Consider the following 21,306-nt stretch of genomic DNA (forward strand, 5'->3'; position numbering starts at 1 on the left):
GAATGTGCCGAAAAAACCAAAAGAGAGACGGTTGAATAAACGTGATGAACGCTTTATTTTAAAAAGAATGCGAGAAAACCCCCGACTAAGTGTTTCTCAGTTACGACCGTTAGTAGAAAATGCTGTTGGCAAGATGATGTCCGATCAAACTGTCCGACGTGCCTTGTGGAAGCATGGATATCATGGCAGAATACCACGAAAGAGGCGGTATGTAAATAAGGTGAATCGCAGGAATAGACTTTCATTCGCGAAAGAGGACATCCACAAGTACCAGGAATTTTGGGATAGTGTCATATGTTCAGACGAGTCCAAAATTAATATATACGGGTTAGATGGGATAAATAGGGTCTGGAGAAAGTGAAATAAAGACAATGATCACATTAACACAGTTCCAACAGTTAAACACGGTGGTGGGTCATTAATGATTTGGGACTGAATGTCGTTCAAAGGTGTTGGTACCATCCAGTTTATTGATGGTATCATGGATGCATATGTCTATACATATTGAAGAACAATGTAAAACAGAGTCCCCCAAAAATGGACATACCGCCTATCTACAAATTCCAACAAGACAATGACAATAAGCAAAAAGCGCGAGTTAACATGAATTGGCTAATATAGAATGTGCCCAAACTACTACAAACACCAGCTCAAAGTCCAGACTTAAATCCCATTGAGCATTTATTGGCAATTTTGAAGAGGTGAGTCTGTAAAGCAGGCGTCAAGTCCAAACAAGAGTTGAAAACTGTTGTGCAAGCCGAGTGGAATAAAATAAGCTCTGAAACATGTCGGAAACTGGTTGACTTTCTTTTGTTTAAAAGGTGTCAAGCAGTAATTAAAGCCAAAGGATACGCATCAAAGTATTAGAACTGTCAGTCAATTTGCTCGGAATATACTTTTTTCTTTTATATTATTAAGTGTACGAATAGAAAAGTTGTAAAAAAATGGCATGTTTCTCTTTCAGTTTCATTTAATTTATTATTGGTAAGATTTTATGTTCCTAATGATATTAGTTATTGAATTGTAAAGAAACAATTTCAAAATAGTGTATTTCCATGGTATTTCCTTTCAGATATTAAAGCATTTTCTTTGAAAATCCGTGTGTACGAATAAGAATGTTACATACTGTAGCAACCCGATGAAAAATAGCAGCCGCCATCATCATCATCATAGCCCATTCAGATTAGCATCTCAACTCTAATTCAAATGTTTCATGCTCTTGGAGCCTCCGATTTATTTTTTGGCCATGTTCCCATCGATGACGTCACGACATTGTTTACTTCCGGTTTTTGGGGTTGTAGCAGGAATTTTTTATGTTTTTATCACCCACTTTTGTGTGCAGTCCATTTGAAAATTTCCTCTAGATAAGATAAGATTTATTTCCATCCACTTGATCATGAGTACAAATAGCACTATGATATGAGATAGGTCAATTACATGTGTAATTTTGAGTACAAAGGAATTAACCATTAATTAAATTAAAAATTTAGGTTGTTGTTATGTTGAAACTCAACTTTGCAAAAATAAATAAATAGAAAGTTCCTGATAGCGACAATTTTTTCTGTCCTGTGCAATTTTCAAACACTATAAAATAACCGTGTTGCGTCCGGTCCTGAGTGTTAGTGATAGAAGATGTGGGAACCGGTAAGCTGATATATAATACTTGTATGTGTGTTCTCGCGTGCCGGCATGTGAAAGATCGGTGAAAGATTGAAAGCATATCAAACCGAACAGCTCAATGTTCCCTGTTCCTGTACTTTGTATCAAACCTCGATTTTTTTATTTGAAAGAAAATTTTTGGACAGGTCTATGTATTTATTTTTCCATAGTTTTTTGGTCTATTTAAGACAGGGTATTTGACAGTTTTACCTAATACAGTTTTGCAATTTCAGATGTTAAATTAGCGGTACTACTTTACTATACCGGAGACACCTATCAATGATTTATTTCGCAATTTTTTACATTGCTAACGTACTATATTTTTTACATTGCTAACGTACTATTCTGCATTGCGGAACATTTCTTTAGGTGAAATAATGAATTTCTAATGAAAATAATGTCTATTTCTTACATTAACGAGTACTTACTGTTGTTTCTTATTTCCCACAAACCATCCACGGGTAGCCCAAAACTTCACGATAGCCCCACTAACTATCACGGGTACGAGGTATGTCTACTAGGTTAGGTTAAGCCTGTTAGGTTAGGTTCCATTAGCACTCCTTTCGTTCAATTTAGCATATACGGACAATACAAGAGCGTATTGTGCTCTTGTGCAGAAAGCAGATGGCGGCAGCAGCAATAGCGCATCGGAAAGAGATTTTCGTAGAAAACCACATGCATTCGCATTAAAATGGATCAAAACTACATTCCCGAACATCAACAACGCTACAGAAAATGATTTGCGTAAGTACTTTCTCCTGTAAATTTGAAGAAATCCGTCTCTGGTATAGTAAAGTGTTACCGAATTAGCAGCATTAAGGAATAAATATTTCTTCGGGATAACAAATATGACATTATATACCTCTTTTCCAGTAGTGTATCCAAATGGAGGTTCGTCAATGTTATACCCCCCCCCCTCCCTTTTGCTCAGTGTTTCTAAAGAAAACTTTGAATGTTGGAAAGCGGACTTATGTTAAGTTAGCCTGATACGAGCCAGCCTGAACGTTTCGCGCACGTGAATTTAGCACCCGAAAGAGAATCCAAAACAAACCAGATGGGAAGTTGCCTACCGTTACATGCATGCATAGGTAATTATTAATTGCTAATTTAAATACTGCGTACAAATAAATAATCCAACTAAAAGACACAATAGATGTTTTTCCTTTATAATAAGGTGTGTTGCAAAATGATAAGAACGCTGTGGGAAAGTGTACAAAGTAACGAAAATAAGAGTACGAACATATAATCAATGGTTATATTATTACAGAAAGAGCACACAAATCGTTCTGAAAAGTAACAGGCATGTGACAACAAGGGCAATATGTACAGTTTAGAAAAAAAGACAAAACAGGCCACTCCGACCATTGCAAAATGATACAAACACTATCACTTATTAGCCAATAAAGGAACCTTGTCGGTGCACAATACGGAAAACTCTATCACACATGTTATCCACGAGTGTTTGCAACAGAGTAACATCGAGATCGTTCCATGCAGCAACAATAGCATGTCGTAGATCGTGGATGTTGTCATACTGGGTACCATTGGCGTATACAGCTCGGCAAAGAATACCCCAAAGGTTCTCCATAGGATTAACGTCTGGAGAATTAGCAGGCCAAGCCATTGCAAAGACGTTCTTCTCCAGAAACCACATTACAGTGGATTCAGCCGTGTGTATTGTGGCGTCTTGTTGGAACACCCATAGGGTGTCAGCAATGTGTGCAGCAAAAGGCAATAGGTTGTCCTCCAGTATGGTTTGGTATGCTGGTGTATTCAGACGACCCGTAGGAAATGCTAGGTTGGGGGTGCCATGATATCCGAAGCTACCCCACACCATTAAAGACTGCCCTCCTTCCTGTCGCTTGGAGAAGATTCGTTCCTCTTTGCGTAGATCGTGTCAATAATACCGCCAGCCATCTGGCTGTCTAAATTGAATTTTTTCTCGTCGCTGAAGATGACACGCCGCCATTCCTCCTTCCACGTCACGTAAGTCCTGGCCCAGTCGACTCGCCGATCTTTATGTTGTGCAGTGAGTCGCGGTTGTACCTTGGCTTTGCGATAGAGAAGACGATTGCACTGTTTGACAGTCCTGCAGAGCGTGGATTTATGTACACGCATATTTGGATCGCGAGACAACTGTCCAAGTGATATGTTCCCAGCTGCCAACTTCCTCACAACAGAACGTTCCTGTTGCGGCATTAATTTTCGCGGCCTTCCCGGCGCTTTCTTTATACCATATTGTTCCCTTAATTGCAGATAATTGTTAACCACACACGCACTCTGCCCAAGCCGACGTGCGATCACATTCGCAGCCACTCCCTCTTCTTTATTAGCCAATATTTGGCCTTTTTCACGTTCTGACAATGCTTTTCCACGGCCCATTCTACTACACTTGTCCGCACGACTTCCTCGCCACCTTTCCTGGGCATATCACTGTTAACAACTGTCTGCCGTTGGTGCGTGCTGAGACGTGTTCATTCGCTGCCTCTGGTGTCACGGGAAAGACGTTACCTGGCTCCGTTCTTATCATTTTGCAACACTCGGCCGACCTCATGTGCCATGTTTTCGTACTTGCTCGTACATATACCCGTCTGCGCGAACAGTAACTGCTTTCGTATAATACACACGTCTATCTGTGTCTGTGGCCATCGTTTTTATTTTCCGTTTGCTTTTTGTTTTCCCCATTTCGCTATCTGCGGTACCGTTCTTATCATTTTGCAACACACCTTATTAAATTTCAAGTATTCCACACAATCTAGTATAAATATACCGCATTGTAGAAATATGTATCAAATTATTTTTTAAAAAACAAAAAGAAAGTTTAATAAAATTTATCACTACTCCCCAAACATTATTCACTGACGTTTTCTAACATTTTGCACTTACATCCCTGGCAACCCTTATATCATACACCCAGCACCCTGATACAGCGGGACGCTACCTTTTCGCTATTGGTGACTAAGGAAGGACAATGTGTGGCTAGCTTCACTGAGGGATGAGCAGATCAGGCTGGCGCGTCAGGCTAACTTCACGAACATGGAAAGGGGTGTGTTATCCATACACCCCCAAAATTTTCTCAACCCCCCCTAAAATGTTTCATATTTATGGTCAATTTGGCTTGAAAGCTACCCTTACGTCCACCTCAAAATGGTAAATTCTGGATAATCCCTTGCTGGAAAACATAAGCCACCTCCTTCAAAAAAATCCTGGGCACACCACTGCTCTCTCCTTATCACCACTTCATAATACCTAGCTCTTATTTTTGTTTCGGTACCAGATAGATATACCGGAAACACATTTAACTCGTTTATTTTGAAATAAAATTCATTTCTACTTGCCTCATATGCATAGCGGAACATTTTTCAACTAGGGATTACTTTTTTTTTCAATGAAAAAAGCTTTATTTTTAACCTTTTACACGCCGAATTGTCTTTGGATTTGAAATTAATGAGTTTTTCAGTAATTTTTGTCTCTTTGGTGTACATTAAAGAGAATTATTTAAAAAAAATGTTATTTTTTATTTTCTCTATATGTAAACTGGAGTGTTTCCAATTGGGAACATTGGCGTTTCATGTGAAATATTATTACAGAGTTTTCTAATTATAATTCAATTGGACCAGCATCTTTTCCATCCGTTTATATAGTAGCATCTGTGGTAGCATAGTAAATGTACAGAAATATTACATATAAGCTTACAGAGAGTGAGACAACATTACAACCTTCTAAATACAAAATACTAATACAAATACATAATAGGATAACATAATTGTATAAAAATGAGAAAACATAATTGTGCAATTTTACTCAAGGAGAAAGGATTTGTTTTATTGAAAATGTAGCAATACCAAATTTTAAATATATGTAGTTTACACATTTGAAAATGAAAAAAAAAATACAGACACACACAGAATGTCCTAAACTGGTGATAAGCCATGGAAAGCTGGGAAGCAGTGTAAATGCATATTTCTTGCACACTCCCGACGTTGTAGGCGAGCATTTTTTTTGGCAAAATGCACACCTTCCTTGTCCTGCTTCAATCAGAAAATGACCATCAGTTTTCCTCATAGACCCTGGGATTTCAAATCGTGGTCCTGGCCTCGAAGATGTTCGTGGAATTTTGCGAACGAGGACGATAGCTACTTCTCTTTGAAAATCCAAGTGATTCCTTGAATTCTTCCCATGAAGTTCTTGGTGAATTTTCCAGGCTGCAACAACTGCCACATTCAAAGCATTGGAAAATAAATTCCACCACCATTTTTTCCCTCGCAGCTGAGGTCTGTAGCTGGACAGATTACAATCGAAGACATCGATTCCTTTATTGTACTTTAATGAGGTTCAGGAACATCAATCCTCTTCTTTGATTGCCGACAGTACCGCTTTGCTGTTCCTAATGGCAAGTGTGTCTGGTAGTCCAACTAGCCAAGGTCAACCAGCCAAGGTCACTACTGTCTGGCTACGTTAGCTGAGACCATGGACGGAAGTGTGCAGGGGTGACGGCAGAATAGGGGTGACGGCAGAAAGTATGTTTGGTGCAAGAAGCGGGATGCGGGAAAATCGTCTGCTGCGGAAACAAGAATGAAGTTTGAAGCGCAATAATATCGTCTGCAAAATAAGTACAGAGACATTCACGTATAGTGGAAGGCTTCAGAATAAAATGAAAGCTAACCGTATACTACACCAGCAAACGGAATATATCTGGGAAGTATTCATCGCTTCACATTAGAAGTTTACATTGTATGTAAACCAGTAACTTTATTTGAGATAATTCAATTAAACTGGTCTCCTTGACAAATATTAGGCTATAATAGAACAACCTAATGTGTCATTAATCAGGATAGTATTCACTAATAATATCTAAGCACTATAAATATCGCAAATTAAAGAAAATGTAGGAAAATATCTGTAAGGAATTTGGCATACCTCTAAAAAGTGTCCTCATCAATGTTAGAATCAGCTGTCGAACTGCAGTCACTTTCACTGTCATTCATTAAAATGTGGATTGGTTCACACACTTCTTCTATAATTATGTCCTTTTCGCGGTAGCTGGTTTCCAGTTTCATTACATGTTCACAGCATTTGCACCATTTTTCAACTGATATGCTGCTTATAGCATCTTCTGTCACTTTAAAAAGTTTTTCCATATTTATGTCACCTCTGGGGTTAATATTGCGGACGTATGTGCCCACACATATTCTATAGCATTTATATCACAGTGGTATGGTGGAAGCCGAAGTGTAGTAAATCCATGCTCTGATAACATTGTATCAAATCGATATGTTTTCACTTTCGGAGCATGTAATTTCACGAGTTCCATCAGCTCAACTTTAAGAGAATCAGGTGAATGGGGGATGTTATTCGTAGCAAGCCAGTCTGTGATTGTTTTTTTGGTGCTGCTTGAATTTGGCATCTTATTAATGTGAACGGAATGATATGGAGCATTGTCTATTATAACGACGGCATTTTGTGGTAAATTTGGGATAAGTTTTTCTTTTGCCCATTTCTTGTAAATATTAGCGTTCATCTGCCCATGATAATCTCCTGTGGTCGTGTTTGTTTTGTGTGCGGGCGGGCTGATGGGATTTATACCTAACACCAATCTTGTGTACAAGGCAATGACACTGCGTGAAGCGTTTCCCGTTTGTAGAATTCCATCAGTTTCATCTGATTGCCAGCATTTACCAAACATCAGGTTACTGTCGACCAAAGTTTCATCGATGTAGACAAGAGGTCTTCTTTCTTCTCGGAATCGTTTTATGTTTCTCAGAAATTGGATCCTCTTTAACCCAGATAAGCCAGTGAAAAAAAAAAAGAGTTTTTGCTCAAAATTAGATTACATTGTAACGTTTGGATGTCATTGAACACATTTTTATGAATTATGCTGCAATACATATATTATGCTACAAGTTGTGCTATGTCCTATATATATGACGTCAGGTTTAAAAGGAGGTGAATGTTGCTATATCCTATGTCGTATATATAGAACGTCAGGCTCAAAGGAGGTGAATGTTTCTATTAAAGTTAATCATGGCAGTAATGGTCACCAGGCACTATAGGTTGCACAATACTTATTTACTACAGTAGACATATTACAATCACTGTTTGGAATATAAGTGAAAAATGTAGTAAGATATGCACATTTGTATTTATACACTATGATTGATACATCTCGTTCTACAAATTAGTAAATATACAGACATTTGTGGTTTTGAATTTAGGTTTATTGCTACATTGGGAATAAAATTTTCACTGTAGTTTGTTTCATAGGACTTATTTTGTATGGTAGAGCACAAAGCATTTCACGTGCAGTCCTATATCACATTTCATGCATCGGGTAGTAGTTTTGGCATGACACTGTCTGCATCTGGTTTGCTTATCCTGTTGAACAACCCAGTGATCAAGACGGTCATACCGTGTATCTATATTTAATCTCTGTGATGGCCTTCCCTGTGATTTTGCTGTACGTTCAGTTCTTTGCAACATATAGCAGGCAATTCTTCTCCGGAAAGTGAGGTGGTCCAGTTTTCCGTTATCATGTCTATGCAATTGCCATGCATTTTGTACTGACATGTCAAGGAAATGTGAGAGAAGGCTGAAATACCATTTCTTCCCTCTTACTGAGGTTCTATAAAGAGCAATATTTTGGTCCGCGCGATCCACACCTCCCATGTACTTATTGTATGTGTGGATAAGGTGTGGTTGCTTTACAATCACACGCTTCTTTTCTTTCTGAGAATAGCGACTTACATTGTGCAGCGGATGTACAGAGGAATAATTTGAAGCCATTGTTACCACATTATTATCATTCCACCTTGCAATCAGTATTCCTTCGTCTTCAAGTTTTACGAAGTCAACAGTACCTCTGGCAGTTTTCTTGAACTCCTTTGCTGATTGCAACGGGGCGTCACGTATTCGATCATTCCTAAGAGTCCCTGTAGCCCTAATACCTCTTGCTTGCAGTTCTTCAAGCAACTCAATGGATGTAAAATAATTGTCGAAAAAGAGCTGAAAGGGAAAATTTCCAAATTTGTGAAGCACATCTGCATACAGCAAGACAACGCTTTTGCCTTCTGCACACAACTGACTCCCTGGCATATTGTCAATTACAGGTGATTCTTCCTCTCCGGAGTCTTCATCTGTTACGTCATCACATGCATTATCTGGAGGAAATAGTGTAATATCAAAAGATGGTCCTTTGGCAAAACTGTCCTCATCGTCATTCAGCAACTCCAGAACTTCGTTTAGGGAGAGACCCCTGAAAATATTGAACCGTACAATACTATTATGCATGACACGGGGCTTCCCTATAGGCCTGGTGACCTACATGTAGGACACTGCTGTACTAACGTACTAAGAAAGTGGCAACAAAGCACTGCAACATGCAATGTGTCATTTTTCATAGGTTTGTACCTTCCTCGGTACAATAACACACTTAAAAGTACTTAAAATATAAAAATTCCTTGAAATTATTACCTTTCAAATCCAAAACTGCTGTCTTCCATCACCGCTCAACTTACACGTGACTTCAATAATGCCAGGACTCCACACAACAACAAAGAATGACGCAAATAACGTGCAAACACAAAGAAGAGACCTTCGTGAAAAGGTAACTATAATGCCATCTATCCGTAAAGGCGGAAACTGTTTCCACAGGTGTCTACGTAAGAAAAGGCACGGTGTCCTTTATATAGGACAAGAGGCTTATCTGGGTTAAAACGATATCATCCCGCTCAATCAAGACTTTCCTCTTATTTTGGCATCGTTTCCATTTAAAACCGATTTTATGCAGAATTTTTCTTAGCGTCTCTTTTTTCCAGGTAAAGTTGATTTTGTCCTTTAAAACTGGCAGCAATTTGTTTAAGGACGAAACCTTTCTTTCTCGGACATAGAAGTCATGCACCGTACGCCTAATTATGTCGCAATCGAATTCATCTATTCCTGTTGTCTCCAGAATATCCTTCTTTCATCGTTTTTTGTGAGAACTAAATTCGGGAACCTCTTGTTTGCCTGCTTCACGACGAATCTTCTTTATTGCCGACAATGACACACCAGCAATCTGACTTGCTCGTTTCGAAGAGTGAGTAACAGGAACCAAAACTTCACCGTTTTCTGCTTCTCGGTCACAAAAATCAATTACGTTCTGCAGAATTGTTTTAGTTCCACTTCGAAACGGTTTGTTACCAGGTGAAAGAGCCATCACAATTCACAAATCGCGAACACAACACAACACAGCAAGCGAAAATAAACTAAACAAGCGAACGCATTCAAACAAAATACCGCAGCATTGTTTACAGCGTGCTTCTACCTGCTTCCCCTCTCGCGTTTGGATTAGTCCATCCCAGAGGGTTTTGTCTCCCTTGGCCGAACTGTACGGATGAATGTCCATTAATCAATTTCATCAATCATCCCCATCTTCACAAATTACCCAAGAGGCACAAAATGCAAAGTAAAATAAACTAAATCAATCAATCAATCTCCTCTTTTCTTTCTCTTAATTTCATTTGTGGGAACCAAGGGACATCTACCAGTCCTTCCATCTTGTACTGTACCTATTGCTTTGAACCCCTTTATTTTCAGCTCTTTCAGCAATGTGTACGAGGTAAAGAAATTATCAAAGAAAACTTAAACTTGCAGAAGATTAGCGACAACATTCAATAAGGCTGTCACCACTCTAGTCCCAAGTGGAGAGTTAGATTCATCTTCTTCCTTTCCTTGATAGGTTTTCATAACCTAAGGATATCCATCACTTGAACTAAGAGTCCAGATTTTGAATCCGAAACGAATCGGTTTACCCTTTATGAACATCTTGCAAGAATGATGCCCATAATAGGGAGCCATTGATTCGTCGATGCTGAGTTGTTTATGAAAAATTCCATGTTGCTGAAGATCGTTGTTTAGCTCATCATATAATGGTGAAATTTTTCCAACTTTATCCCCTTGTTTCAATTGAGTATTGTCCATAACGTGGAAATATTTCTTTATATCCCGAAACTTCTGCCTGGGCATCACAGTTGGGACAATTGGTACAGTCACGTCTTCTGCTGTTGACCAGCACATATCTTCTCTTGGAACATTGTGACAACCACTGATTAGAAGCATCCCAAAGAACTGAGCTATGTCATGTTTGGTGAACGACACAATTTTACCCTTTTGAGCTGCATATAGGCACGTTATTGAAGATAGATGCTCGAGGTATGTCTCTGGTAAAATTTTATGAAACAACTCAATAGGTTCCAGTGGCAGTAATTCTGGGTGTTTGTCGGATAAGCACTGAAATGAATCATCGCAATGGAGCGAATTGTTTTCTATAACCGTAGACTTCTTCCATGAAGGATGTCCTACCTGTTTACTTGATGCCCCTTTAGCCTTTCTTGATGTGGTTGGCTGAAGAGACTCTGGAGTAGATTGTTCCATGTTAGTTGATACAACCAATTCACGACACACATCTGAAGGAACCACTTCTTCGAAAATGTTGTCATCAATTTTTAACTCATCGGTAAGATCTGCAGTTTCTTCTGGAGGCAACTGACAAATATCCACTACATCTCCAATGTCTTCAGTATCGTCATCTAAAATTTCATTCAAATACTGAAAAGCTGCTTCCAATGTTAGGAAATGATTCGATGCCATGTTGTTCGTACAAATGTTGTTGAAAGACTGAATTTTATAACAACGAGATGGCATGAATCAACAGAAGCAGCTAACAGAACGTGGCACAAAACACGCCGGGATCTTTGTTATACAAACAATGTAAAAACAATTATTTCAAATGTACTTGTAGCCAACAATAAGCATGATTTTATTTCCATTGTTGACCAAGTTACAAAACAATCTTGCCTCACAACTGTGAGAGAGGAAAATTTCTCTTCAGTTTTTTGTGCGAGTTATTTGTTGTCTGTAACCATTGTTCATGCAAAACGCCAATGTTCCCATTTGGGAACATGATGATAAACTTAAGTCCAGACTAATAGAAATCAATGAAAAACCCATTCTAATGCATTTCATGTAATACTAGCATTATGTTCTGCCCGATTATGTACGAAGAAGAAAAAAGTAATTGATTTGGGTGTAAATAAAAGATATATAATATTATGAATGCAATTTTAACAATTTTGGTGTAATTTCATAGTATACTATCCAGACAATAATAATGAAAATATTAATTAAATGTTGTTAATAGTAAATATACACCCTAAATCAATAGATAAAACAAGAAAACTATAAAAAGTTTTGTTTCAGTATGGTTGAAATTAAAAATTAGTTGATGTTCCCAATTGGGAACGTTGGCAGGTAAAGGGTTAACAAGTATTTATTGGTCGTTGCTAATTGGCAGCCAAATTTTGACTCATGTTGTCTATCGTGAGCTGATATGCAGTGTTTCCAAACTTATGAATAGATAAATGCCACAGAAACCATTCATGGAAGGTTAGGTTAGGTTCAGTTAGGTTAGGCAAACATAGAAAATTGAATTTGGAAAAAAAAAACGCTCACACGTCATCTTGTAAAACTACCGCGTGGTTGTTACACTAACACTTATTAACCGAAAAATGATTGTTTTTAATCCACAAACCATTCACGGAAGGTTAGGTTAGGTTCAGTTAGGTTAGGCAAACAGAAAATTAAATTGTTAAAAAAAAATCCCGCTCACACGTCATCTTGTAAAACTACCGTGTGGTTGCTACACTTACAGGGGGTTACATAATCGAACGCACGGAACATTTGATTCGCGTAGTCAACAGTAATGGTAGCACGAGCTATCGTGCAACGGAGATACATGAATGTCGAAAAATACCTTATTTACAGGCCGAATAACTTGCACAATTCGAAAAATCACTTTTCCCAGCTTCAGAAAGTCCACAAGAACTAAATTCCGTAAGTACTTTCTTGTCTTTTCTCCTGTAAATTTCAAGAAATGTGTTTCTGGTATATCTGATCGTTACCTTTGTTTCGGGTTATATTTTAGTATTCTGTTGAGCTTTATTTTTTAGGAACTGTATTCTTTTCATTGCAGAAACAGGATATGGGCAATTTATACAAGAGTAATACAACCAAGGAAGATGTCTTACTGTGGTATGTTGAGAATTTCAAGCAACAATTTCATCATAAATATCCCAAAAGGAAGCCACTGCTTCTAGCAGCAAGAAATTATTATGGAATAAATGTAAGTTGTAGTATACCAGTATGCAGAGTGTTTATATAATACATTGCTCAACCCTAACATTGATTGCTTACAACATAAAAATTGCAAGATATATTTACACAATTTTTTAGCATGAAGAACTATCTAATTAAATGTATTTTAATACTTTTGATTACCTTTTTACTTCATACAGGTAATTCAAGAAACTAATGGTCCAATTGAATATTTTTTCCACAAATGGTCAATTTTGAGAGAAAAAGGGGGAGGCAAGAAATCGTCACAATTATAATTGAGGACTAAAAGTGTTGTAAGTGCCAAAAGCGAAAGTGTTGGGAAATCGCATCGTTTAGCACATCAGCCTGTAAGAACATTCACACTAGTAACCTCTTTACACGCCGTGTGAACTACTTAGAGGGCTACCAGCCACATTTCACATTTACCACATTATAAAGCATGGCACATTTCACGGTTTAACGTGGAAAACAGTGTTTGAATTATTGTGGCACTTACAGCGGTTACCAATTTTAGTCTTCAATTATTGAAAATGAATGAACAAGAAATCTGGTACAAATATCTCGTGTAATTTAATGTTGTAAGCACTGGCGTAGTGGGTGCCCCCGGAATGTTCTCTCTCTGTGCTTCTGAAATTTTGCATAATTCCAGGAATTCAACAGATAGTGTCACTTATTTAAAAGATGGAGTTACGAAACAGAAATCTGGTCCCAGTAACGTATCATATGACGACGTCTGCGATAATAAGCAGTAGCGTATTTTCTGAGCCAGAGGGGCGCGGGCAACTTGACAAATTAGTCTCCTCCGAAATGCTGAATTCACTTACTTGCTTGCAGATTGCCATTGCTAGGAAAGTATCCCGCATCTCATACCTTTATCGTTTAGTTTAGTTTATTTGCATCCAAGGACTACCGGTGTGTACAAATAACAGTACATGGTAATATAAGACATGTCAGTACATTACAATACAATACTACATTAATAGATCTTACACATACAAATACAAAATACATAGCCAAGAAATTGGGCCTTACTCTGGTATCATATCAAAATCACAAAAAAGCATAACATGAGAAGATATAGAACACTACGACCTACTTCTAGGTGACACTAAATATCCAAGTTTATTTGACATTTAAATTTACATTTTTTCTCAAGTAAAAGTTGCTTCCATGTATTCAGCTATAGAATAAGCTTCAGAAGCATAGATTTTATCTTGTGCTTGAATAGGATCAATTTTGGTTCTTTCCTCACATCTTGTGGTAGTTTATTGTAGAAATCAATGGAAGAGTTTAAGGGACCTTTCTTACATAAGTTAAGGTGGCAGTGTTTTATATGAAGTTAGTCTTTATTTCTTGTGATTAGGCCATGTATTTCCTCATTTGTGGCAAAGTTGGAAATATTTTGCTTTACGTAAATTAAGCATCCATAAATGTATATGCAGGGGAGAGTTAACACATTAAATTTACGGGAAGAGAGTTCTACATGAATAAGTTTTATTTACTCTAGCTATGATTCTTAAAGCTCCTTTTTTTTTATATGACTGAAGATTATCTTTAATTCCTGTGCAGTAATGGGGGAAATGAATAAGGATTTGTCATTTACTGTTATGTGTGTAGAATGTTCTTCTGGGGAGGCCATAAACCTATTTCTTCTATTTAGAACTGCATTTACAAAATACTCATTGAAAGCACAACATTAGGGGGATGTTTGACTTCTTTTCCATTAATGCATATCACCATATTATTACATAATGATTGGTGTTTTGTACATTTCTTATGATTTACCACATTGTTGTACATTATTACATTTCTTATATTTCCCACATTGTTTTGCATTTATTGTTTGAATTATTGATTTTATGGTCATTATGATTAATTTTTGCTTGGTACAATACATTCTTATATATTTGCTTATACCTCTTGTAATATTTCAGAAAAGATGGATTGGGGTTCACCTTACTTTCAGAATGGAGCATTTTTAGTTTTCTACTTGAGATTCTGATTCAGTTTGTGACCCATGGTTTACACTCAGTGGATATGTTTACTTGTTTAAGTGGAAAACATTCATTGTGTAACAAGATAATTTTGTTCAGAAACAGATTACATTTTTCGTTTGTGGAAGGTAGATTATAAATATCTTCCCAATTTTCGCCATTTACTTTCTATGATATTCAGTAGTTTCTCTTTTACATGTGAGACATAAAAATCGTGCTTCATTGTCAGAGAAGTGGACTGATATGTTTTTACATTGAAATTCTTTTCAGTGTACACATGTGGTCTATGAGGGATAGTGTCTTTCGTTATGCATGTAGATGTAGTTACAATTTGCTTTAGGTCTAAAGTGTTTATTGTAGCTTCAAAGTGCAGTTTCCGTCCTGTATTTTACAGAAAATGAATGTTTAGGTCCCCACATACCACAATTTCACATGTTTAACTTTTTAATTCATCTAGCAATACTGCTAGATTTTAAAAAAATATTGTATAGTCTCCATCAGGTGTTCTGTAACAACATACTATTATTAAATTATACTGTACAAGATGTACAACGGTGTTCTGTAACAACATACTTAATGAGCAGATGAGCAACAGCCAGTGGTTGGCTCGATGCCGGCAAATACCTAACCCTCCCAATAATCAACAACATACGACCTGTCTCTTGTCAGCTGCTCTGCAGTGTGGAAGGTCGTGTTTACAGCCAAGAGAAAGGAACCTGTGACTTAGCGTTGTGCTAGTGCCAAGACTTGGCCTTGACCAAGGTATCCAAAAACACGTGTGACATTGGAAACATTCCAAAGGTCGGCCTTGCCTGACAGCTGCCAACAAAGCTGTAAGGTTGCCAACTGACCAAGTGAGTCCACGTGCCAATAAATGAACTTAGGCGAAAATAGTCACAATAATAAGGAAGCTCTAGGAAGGCCACGCGGTAGGGCAACTTGACGAGTAGACAGATAATACTATAAAAACCACTGAAAACGTAAAATAAAGATCCTGTTGTGTCTGAGGATTCCTGGCACCGGGGAACTGCTGACCTATCGAGAGATCGTTGGCTGTCGCTAGACCAAAAGGTATGATGGACTTTATTTGTCTGTTGTTGGCACCTTAGATTACTCTTCTAAGTCAGTAACTTGATATATATAATTAATTAACATTAAGAGTGCACTAAATGTAATCCCTAGGCTATGTTTTTAGAATAAATATTGTGAATATGAGAAAAGCGAGTGTCTATCCACATCTTTAAAGCTCTTCTGAGTCACACTCCCGAGTAACGGTGTCTGCCAGTTAGAGGCGGTTACATTTTATGGTGGAGGTGCGGGGCACTGCATGTTTCAGTGCTACAATGGAACTAATGTCATAATCATGGAAATAGGTCAAGACCACTACGTCATTACTAATCCACCCCATGAGATAACAGGAGAATGTAACAACGAGATCTTTAACTTTACCACTTACGCTAATGAACCCAGAGCCCTAGAGATCACTTTACCATGTCATTGTTCCCTGTCAATAACTAGTGAGACTTTCATCCCTAGAACCTTCCCTTGTTCTAGCCAATCAAAGGATAATATGGAAATTTATCACATTTTGCCTGCATCTTGGGGAAAAATTCCTACTATGAAAATCGACGTATTATTTACTGGACCAAAGGCTGCCGAATTTAAACATTTAAATGACTGCCTGGATACTACATGGCCCGAGAAAATCTCTTTCTTAAAAATCTCTACACAAACCGAAAATACTGACGTATATAATGATATCTTAGAAAATTTCGATACGAATGCTTTACCCCCTCTTACAGGAAAACACCACTACAAAACATCTTTATTAATAATTTGGAACATAGGGCTTACCATTCTAATTGGATGGACAATACGAAGATACCGCTTGCAAGCTACCCAACTCATAGCTCTTAGTCAAATTCAGAATACTACCGCCCTAGAACCCACTATAGAACGCTTAGAGGACATTTTTTTTTACATCATTCTGTCATTAGTCTTCTTACTGTTTAGTGTGCTAATATTTTGGCTAGCTAAACGTTATGTAAATTGTGGTAATAAGACAAATCAGACTCCTCGTAGACTCACATACGCTCACAGTAACCCTGTTCTTTTTATTAATGACGGAATCCCTAGAATTCACCTCCCTAATAACACAAGGACAGTACCTACACCCTTACCACGTAGGGCAGTACCTAAACCCTTACCACGTAGACATAACCCTAGACACAATCATGTACACCTCACAATGACGGCATGACTAACCATTATGTTCGCAGTAACATTAGGGATGACATCAAAAGCTGACGGATTAACAATGCGAACTTTTATTACTTCTGGGCTTCATCTTAATCAAGTCGATTCCCCTATTCTGTATGAAACTTCCGTACCTCTAATCTATCGCTTTCAATATAATCCCATCACATCAATGTATTTAGATTGGGAAAATTTACCCAATTCCTTGGGAAATACTTCTATTACCACTGATCCCTCATTGCAAGGTTGGAGTTACTTCAGGGCCAAGAAGACACATTTAAGAACATTCTTCTAAAGAGAGCCAGATGTAACTGAAATACAACATAGGATCCAAAAATTTTCTGCCAAAGATTGGATAAATATTCGTAACTGGACATTAAAGGACTTACCGGAAATATTTCATCTTCTAGTATCAACCTGCCAAAATAAAGTCATGCATCCTGCGTTACTATCCTTTCAATTGTTGGGACAACATCTCACCCACCTAAATCAAAAAATCAATAACTTCAACTACACTTTAGCGATTCCCCTCATCAATCTAGGCCAATATTATAATATCCCCATTGTCGAATGTACAATCAGTACCACGACAACCTTGCTGGCATTTAAAGTTCCTCTAGTGCATAAACATGCCACATTAGTTACATACCATCTCAATCCTCTACCCTTTCAGTACTATGACAAAACTTGTCAAGTAGCTATTTCTCCTACTCATGTCGTTTACAACGTAAAGGATAAAAGTCTCTATAATCCACTCTGCGCTATTTCTCAAGACACACTGTGCTTTATAACCCCTTTTCGAGACATGTTTACTGTTCGTAACAAATGCCTCCTATCAACTATATTAAATGATGTCAAGGGACATGTCCAATATTGCCCCTTAACTTGCACCACTAATCCTAAATTCACTACTCCAATACTGTTCAACGTATCCACATATATATTGTTATCGCCTTCTGACGTCGACATCAACGTTAAGTGCGAGAGCATACTCTTTAGTTTCCAACGTCAAACCCCCTTTGGTACTCTCGTTATTCAATTAGGTTGCCAATGCAATCTATGTATAATGCACTCTTGTTTCAATGCCCAATTCCCTTGTATACTTCCTGACCCGACCAAAGCTCAGATCTCCCAAATCTTGCCCATTCATTGGGTAGACTATAATTTGACTAACAGATCTAACTATGAATGTCCTATTGAGCTACAGAACACACCTGCCTGCAGAATCAATCACCAACGTGATAACATGAACCATTCTCTCTCACACATAGATGTGATTGTTTATGTTTGGTTGACCTTAATATTATGTGCCTTATTTACACTCATCTTGTGGATATGGTGGCGAGTTCACCGGTGAACTCTGAGAGCTCGGAAGTCTGTTCCACGGACCGTTCCAATGAGGGCTCCCACATATGAAGCTGCCAGGGAACCCCCTATCTACGAGAGTATTCTGGAATAATAATGTATGTAAGAATCTATACCCTGTTAATATGTTCCTTCTCAAATTGCAGTGATGTCAGTACCAGTGAGCTGTCCACGACTTCAACCCGCACTACGGGGCAACGCCGCTATCTCTAGAAATTCGGACTTTGGACCTACTACCTCATGGTTTGACTCCCCTTGAAAAGAACTAACTCTCGTCACTCTTTCGCTTAGTGCTTCCCCTCAACAAAGAGTGAGCCAGACACTTATTACCCAAATGATTTATAACACTATGTGCTCTGTTTCAAGAACATCGTTGTGTCATGTGTCAATGTTTTCAAGATTCAGTGCCTCTTCAACTACTATGTAATATTTATCAAGAAGACTCATCTTTACTATATGTATATAATCTGCTTCATATGCACTCACTCTTTTTGTTCATATTTTGTTCATAGGTGAACCCTCCAAGGTTTGGTAAGGAGCCTTCTATGTATTTTCAACTTATTAATCATGTTATATGTCACTTGTCTAACTTGCTCCTTGTGGAATTTTTAAATGTTTTTATATATATATATATATATATATATATATATATATATATACAGAAGGGGGACAAAATAATACAAACACCTGTGGAAAAGTATGTCACATTTCACACCCGCAATATAGCAGCACCACCTGGCACTGAAGTCTGCCACCTAGTGGCCGTGAAGGGGAAGGTATTAGTCTGTCAACAGCAGTCATTGGTGGTGCATTCGTCTATTGTATGCTCTCAAGAGACACTGCAATGTCAGACCTGACAGAGTTCCAAAGAGACATGATTGTTGGAGCACGTTCAGCTGGAGGCAAGGTGACGGAAACCGCAAACCTTGTGGGGTGTGCAAAGAGCACAGTATCAGCCGTTATGACAGCATACACAACACAAAGTAAGATGACATCTTCAAAGCACAACAGTGGACGAAAAACAAAGCTTGCTGCTCAGGATAGGAGGGTGTTGAAGTGCATAGTGGCCCGAAAGCACAAGCAATCGTTATCCGAGATAACATCTGAAATGAACAGGCATCTCCAGGACCCCAGTTCAACCAAAACTATCAAAAGGAAACTCCATGCTGCAAACATTCCTGGCAGAGTGGCAATTTGTAAGCCATTGGTGAAATCACGTAATGCTGTCAAGCGACGCCAATGGTGCAGAGCTCACAGAAGTTGGTCCCAACATCAGTGGCAACAAGTCATCTGGTCTGATGAATTAACATTCACGTTATTTCAGATCACCGGGCGTGTTTATGTGTGGAGAACGCCCCGAGATGAATTTCATCCTGACTGCATTTTGCAGACTGTAAGCATGGAGGTGGGTCCATTATGGTATGGGATGCGATAGTGTGGGACCACTTGTTTTTCTGCATGGCACGATCAATGCTAATCACTATCGGGGCATTCTGGGGGATCATCTCCATCCTTTTGTCCAGACTTTATTTCCTGGGGAGCGGCTGCTTTTTCAAGACGACAATGCTCCTATCCACACTGCTGGGTCTGTCCAAACACAGTTCGAAGAACATGACGATGAAGTAGGATATCTTGAATGGCCCCCACAGTCTCCTGATTTGAACATTATAGAACATTTGTGGGGATATTTGGAGTCCAAACTGCATGCTCGAAGTCCGCCTCCAGCTATACTTTTGGAATCGGAGACTGCTCTGGAGGAAGAATGGCTCCATATTCCCTTAAACATTGTGCATGACCTCTATGCATCCATCCCAAGTCACATACAAAGTGTACTTCAGTCACAGGGTGGTCCAACCCCATATTAATAAAGATTTTCTCTAATTTCACAGGTGTTCGTATTATTTTGTCCCCCATCTGTATATGAGGGTTTATAATTTAGTACTGACTTAGATGGGAACCATCTAAGGATAAGGTGGGGCAATTGTAACGAGCACATGAGGAACAGCCAGCGGTTGGCTCGATGCCAACAGATACCTAACCCTCCCAATAATCAACAACATACGACCTGTCTCTTGTCAGCTGCTCTGCAGTGTGGAAGGTCGTAAATATGAAGTGTTTACAGCCAAGAGAAATGAACCTGTGACTTAGCATTGGGCTAGTGCCAAGACTTGGCCTTGACCAAGGTCTCCAAAGACACGTGTGACATTGGAAACATTCCAAAGGTCGGCCTTGCCTGACAGCTGCCAACAAAGCTGTAAGGTTGCCAACTGACCAAGTGAGTCCACGTGCCAATAAATGAACTTAGGCGAAAATAGTCACAATAATAAGGAAGCTCTAGGAAGGCCACGCGGTAGGGCAACTTGACGAGTAGACAGATAATACTATAAAAACCACTGAAAACGTAAAATAAAGATCCTGTTGTGTCTGAGGATTCCTGGCACCGGGGAACTGCTGACCTATCGAGAGATCGTTGGCTGTGGCTAGACCAAAAGGTATGATGGACTTTATTTGTCTGTTGTTGGCGCCTTAGATTACTCTTCTAAGTCAGTAACTTGATATATATAATTAGTTAACATTAAGAGTGCACTAAATGTAATCCCTAGGCTACGTTTTTAGAATAAATATTGTGAATATGAGAAAAGCGAGTGTCTATCCACATCTTTAAACCTCTTCTGAGTCACACTCCCGAGTAACGGCGTCTGCCAGTTAGAGGCAGTTACACTATAATTAAATTGTACTGTGCAAGACGTACAACTTCAAAATGTTTTATTTTAGGTTTCACAGTTTTGGGGACAATTTGTGTGGCAATTATATTATTTTTTTGTAAATATGCCTGTTCCCCCTCGTTTAATTAGGCACCTTGATCAGAAACTGGCTAGCT

At 38.5% G+C, this 21,306-nt stretch overlaps 1 protein-coding gene across 5 annotated transcripts in view; it reads left to right on the top strand.

Annotated features, from left to right (window-relative positions):
- Positions 1 to 1,267: 1,267 nt before the first annotated feature.
- LOC145985216 (dynein regulatory complex subunit 7-like) overlaps positions 1,268 to 21,306 on the top strand; it is a 75,414-nt gene continuing 55,375 nt past the window's right edge. Inside the window, exons 1-2 of one of the 5 annotated variants that reach the window (XM_083118961.1) lie at positions 1,268 to 1,334; positions 12,668 to 12,817. In XM_083118961.1, coding sequence (XP_082975087.1) covers positions 1,314 to 1,334; positions 12,668 to 12,817 — 171 coding nt within the window. In that variant the 5' untranslated portion in view covers positions 1,268 to 1,313. Of the gene's footprint in view, positions 2,404 to 12,667; positions 12,818 to 18,577; positions 18,957 to 19,103; positions 20,918 to 21,306 lie in introns of those variants that run through there. The other 4 variants (XM_083118963.1, XM_083118962.1, XM_083118964.1 and 1 more) reach the window with 4 other exon arrangements.

This window comes from Lepisma saccharinum, chromosome 3 (genome assembly GCF_977018435.1).
Source record: "Lepisma saccharinum chromosome 3, izLepSacc3.1, whole genome shotgun sequence".
Lineage (NCBI taxonomy): Eukaryota > Metazoa > Arthropoda > Insecta > Zygentoma > Lepismatidae > Lepisma > Lepisma saccharinum.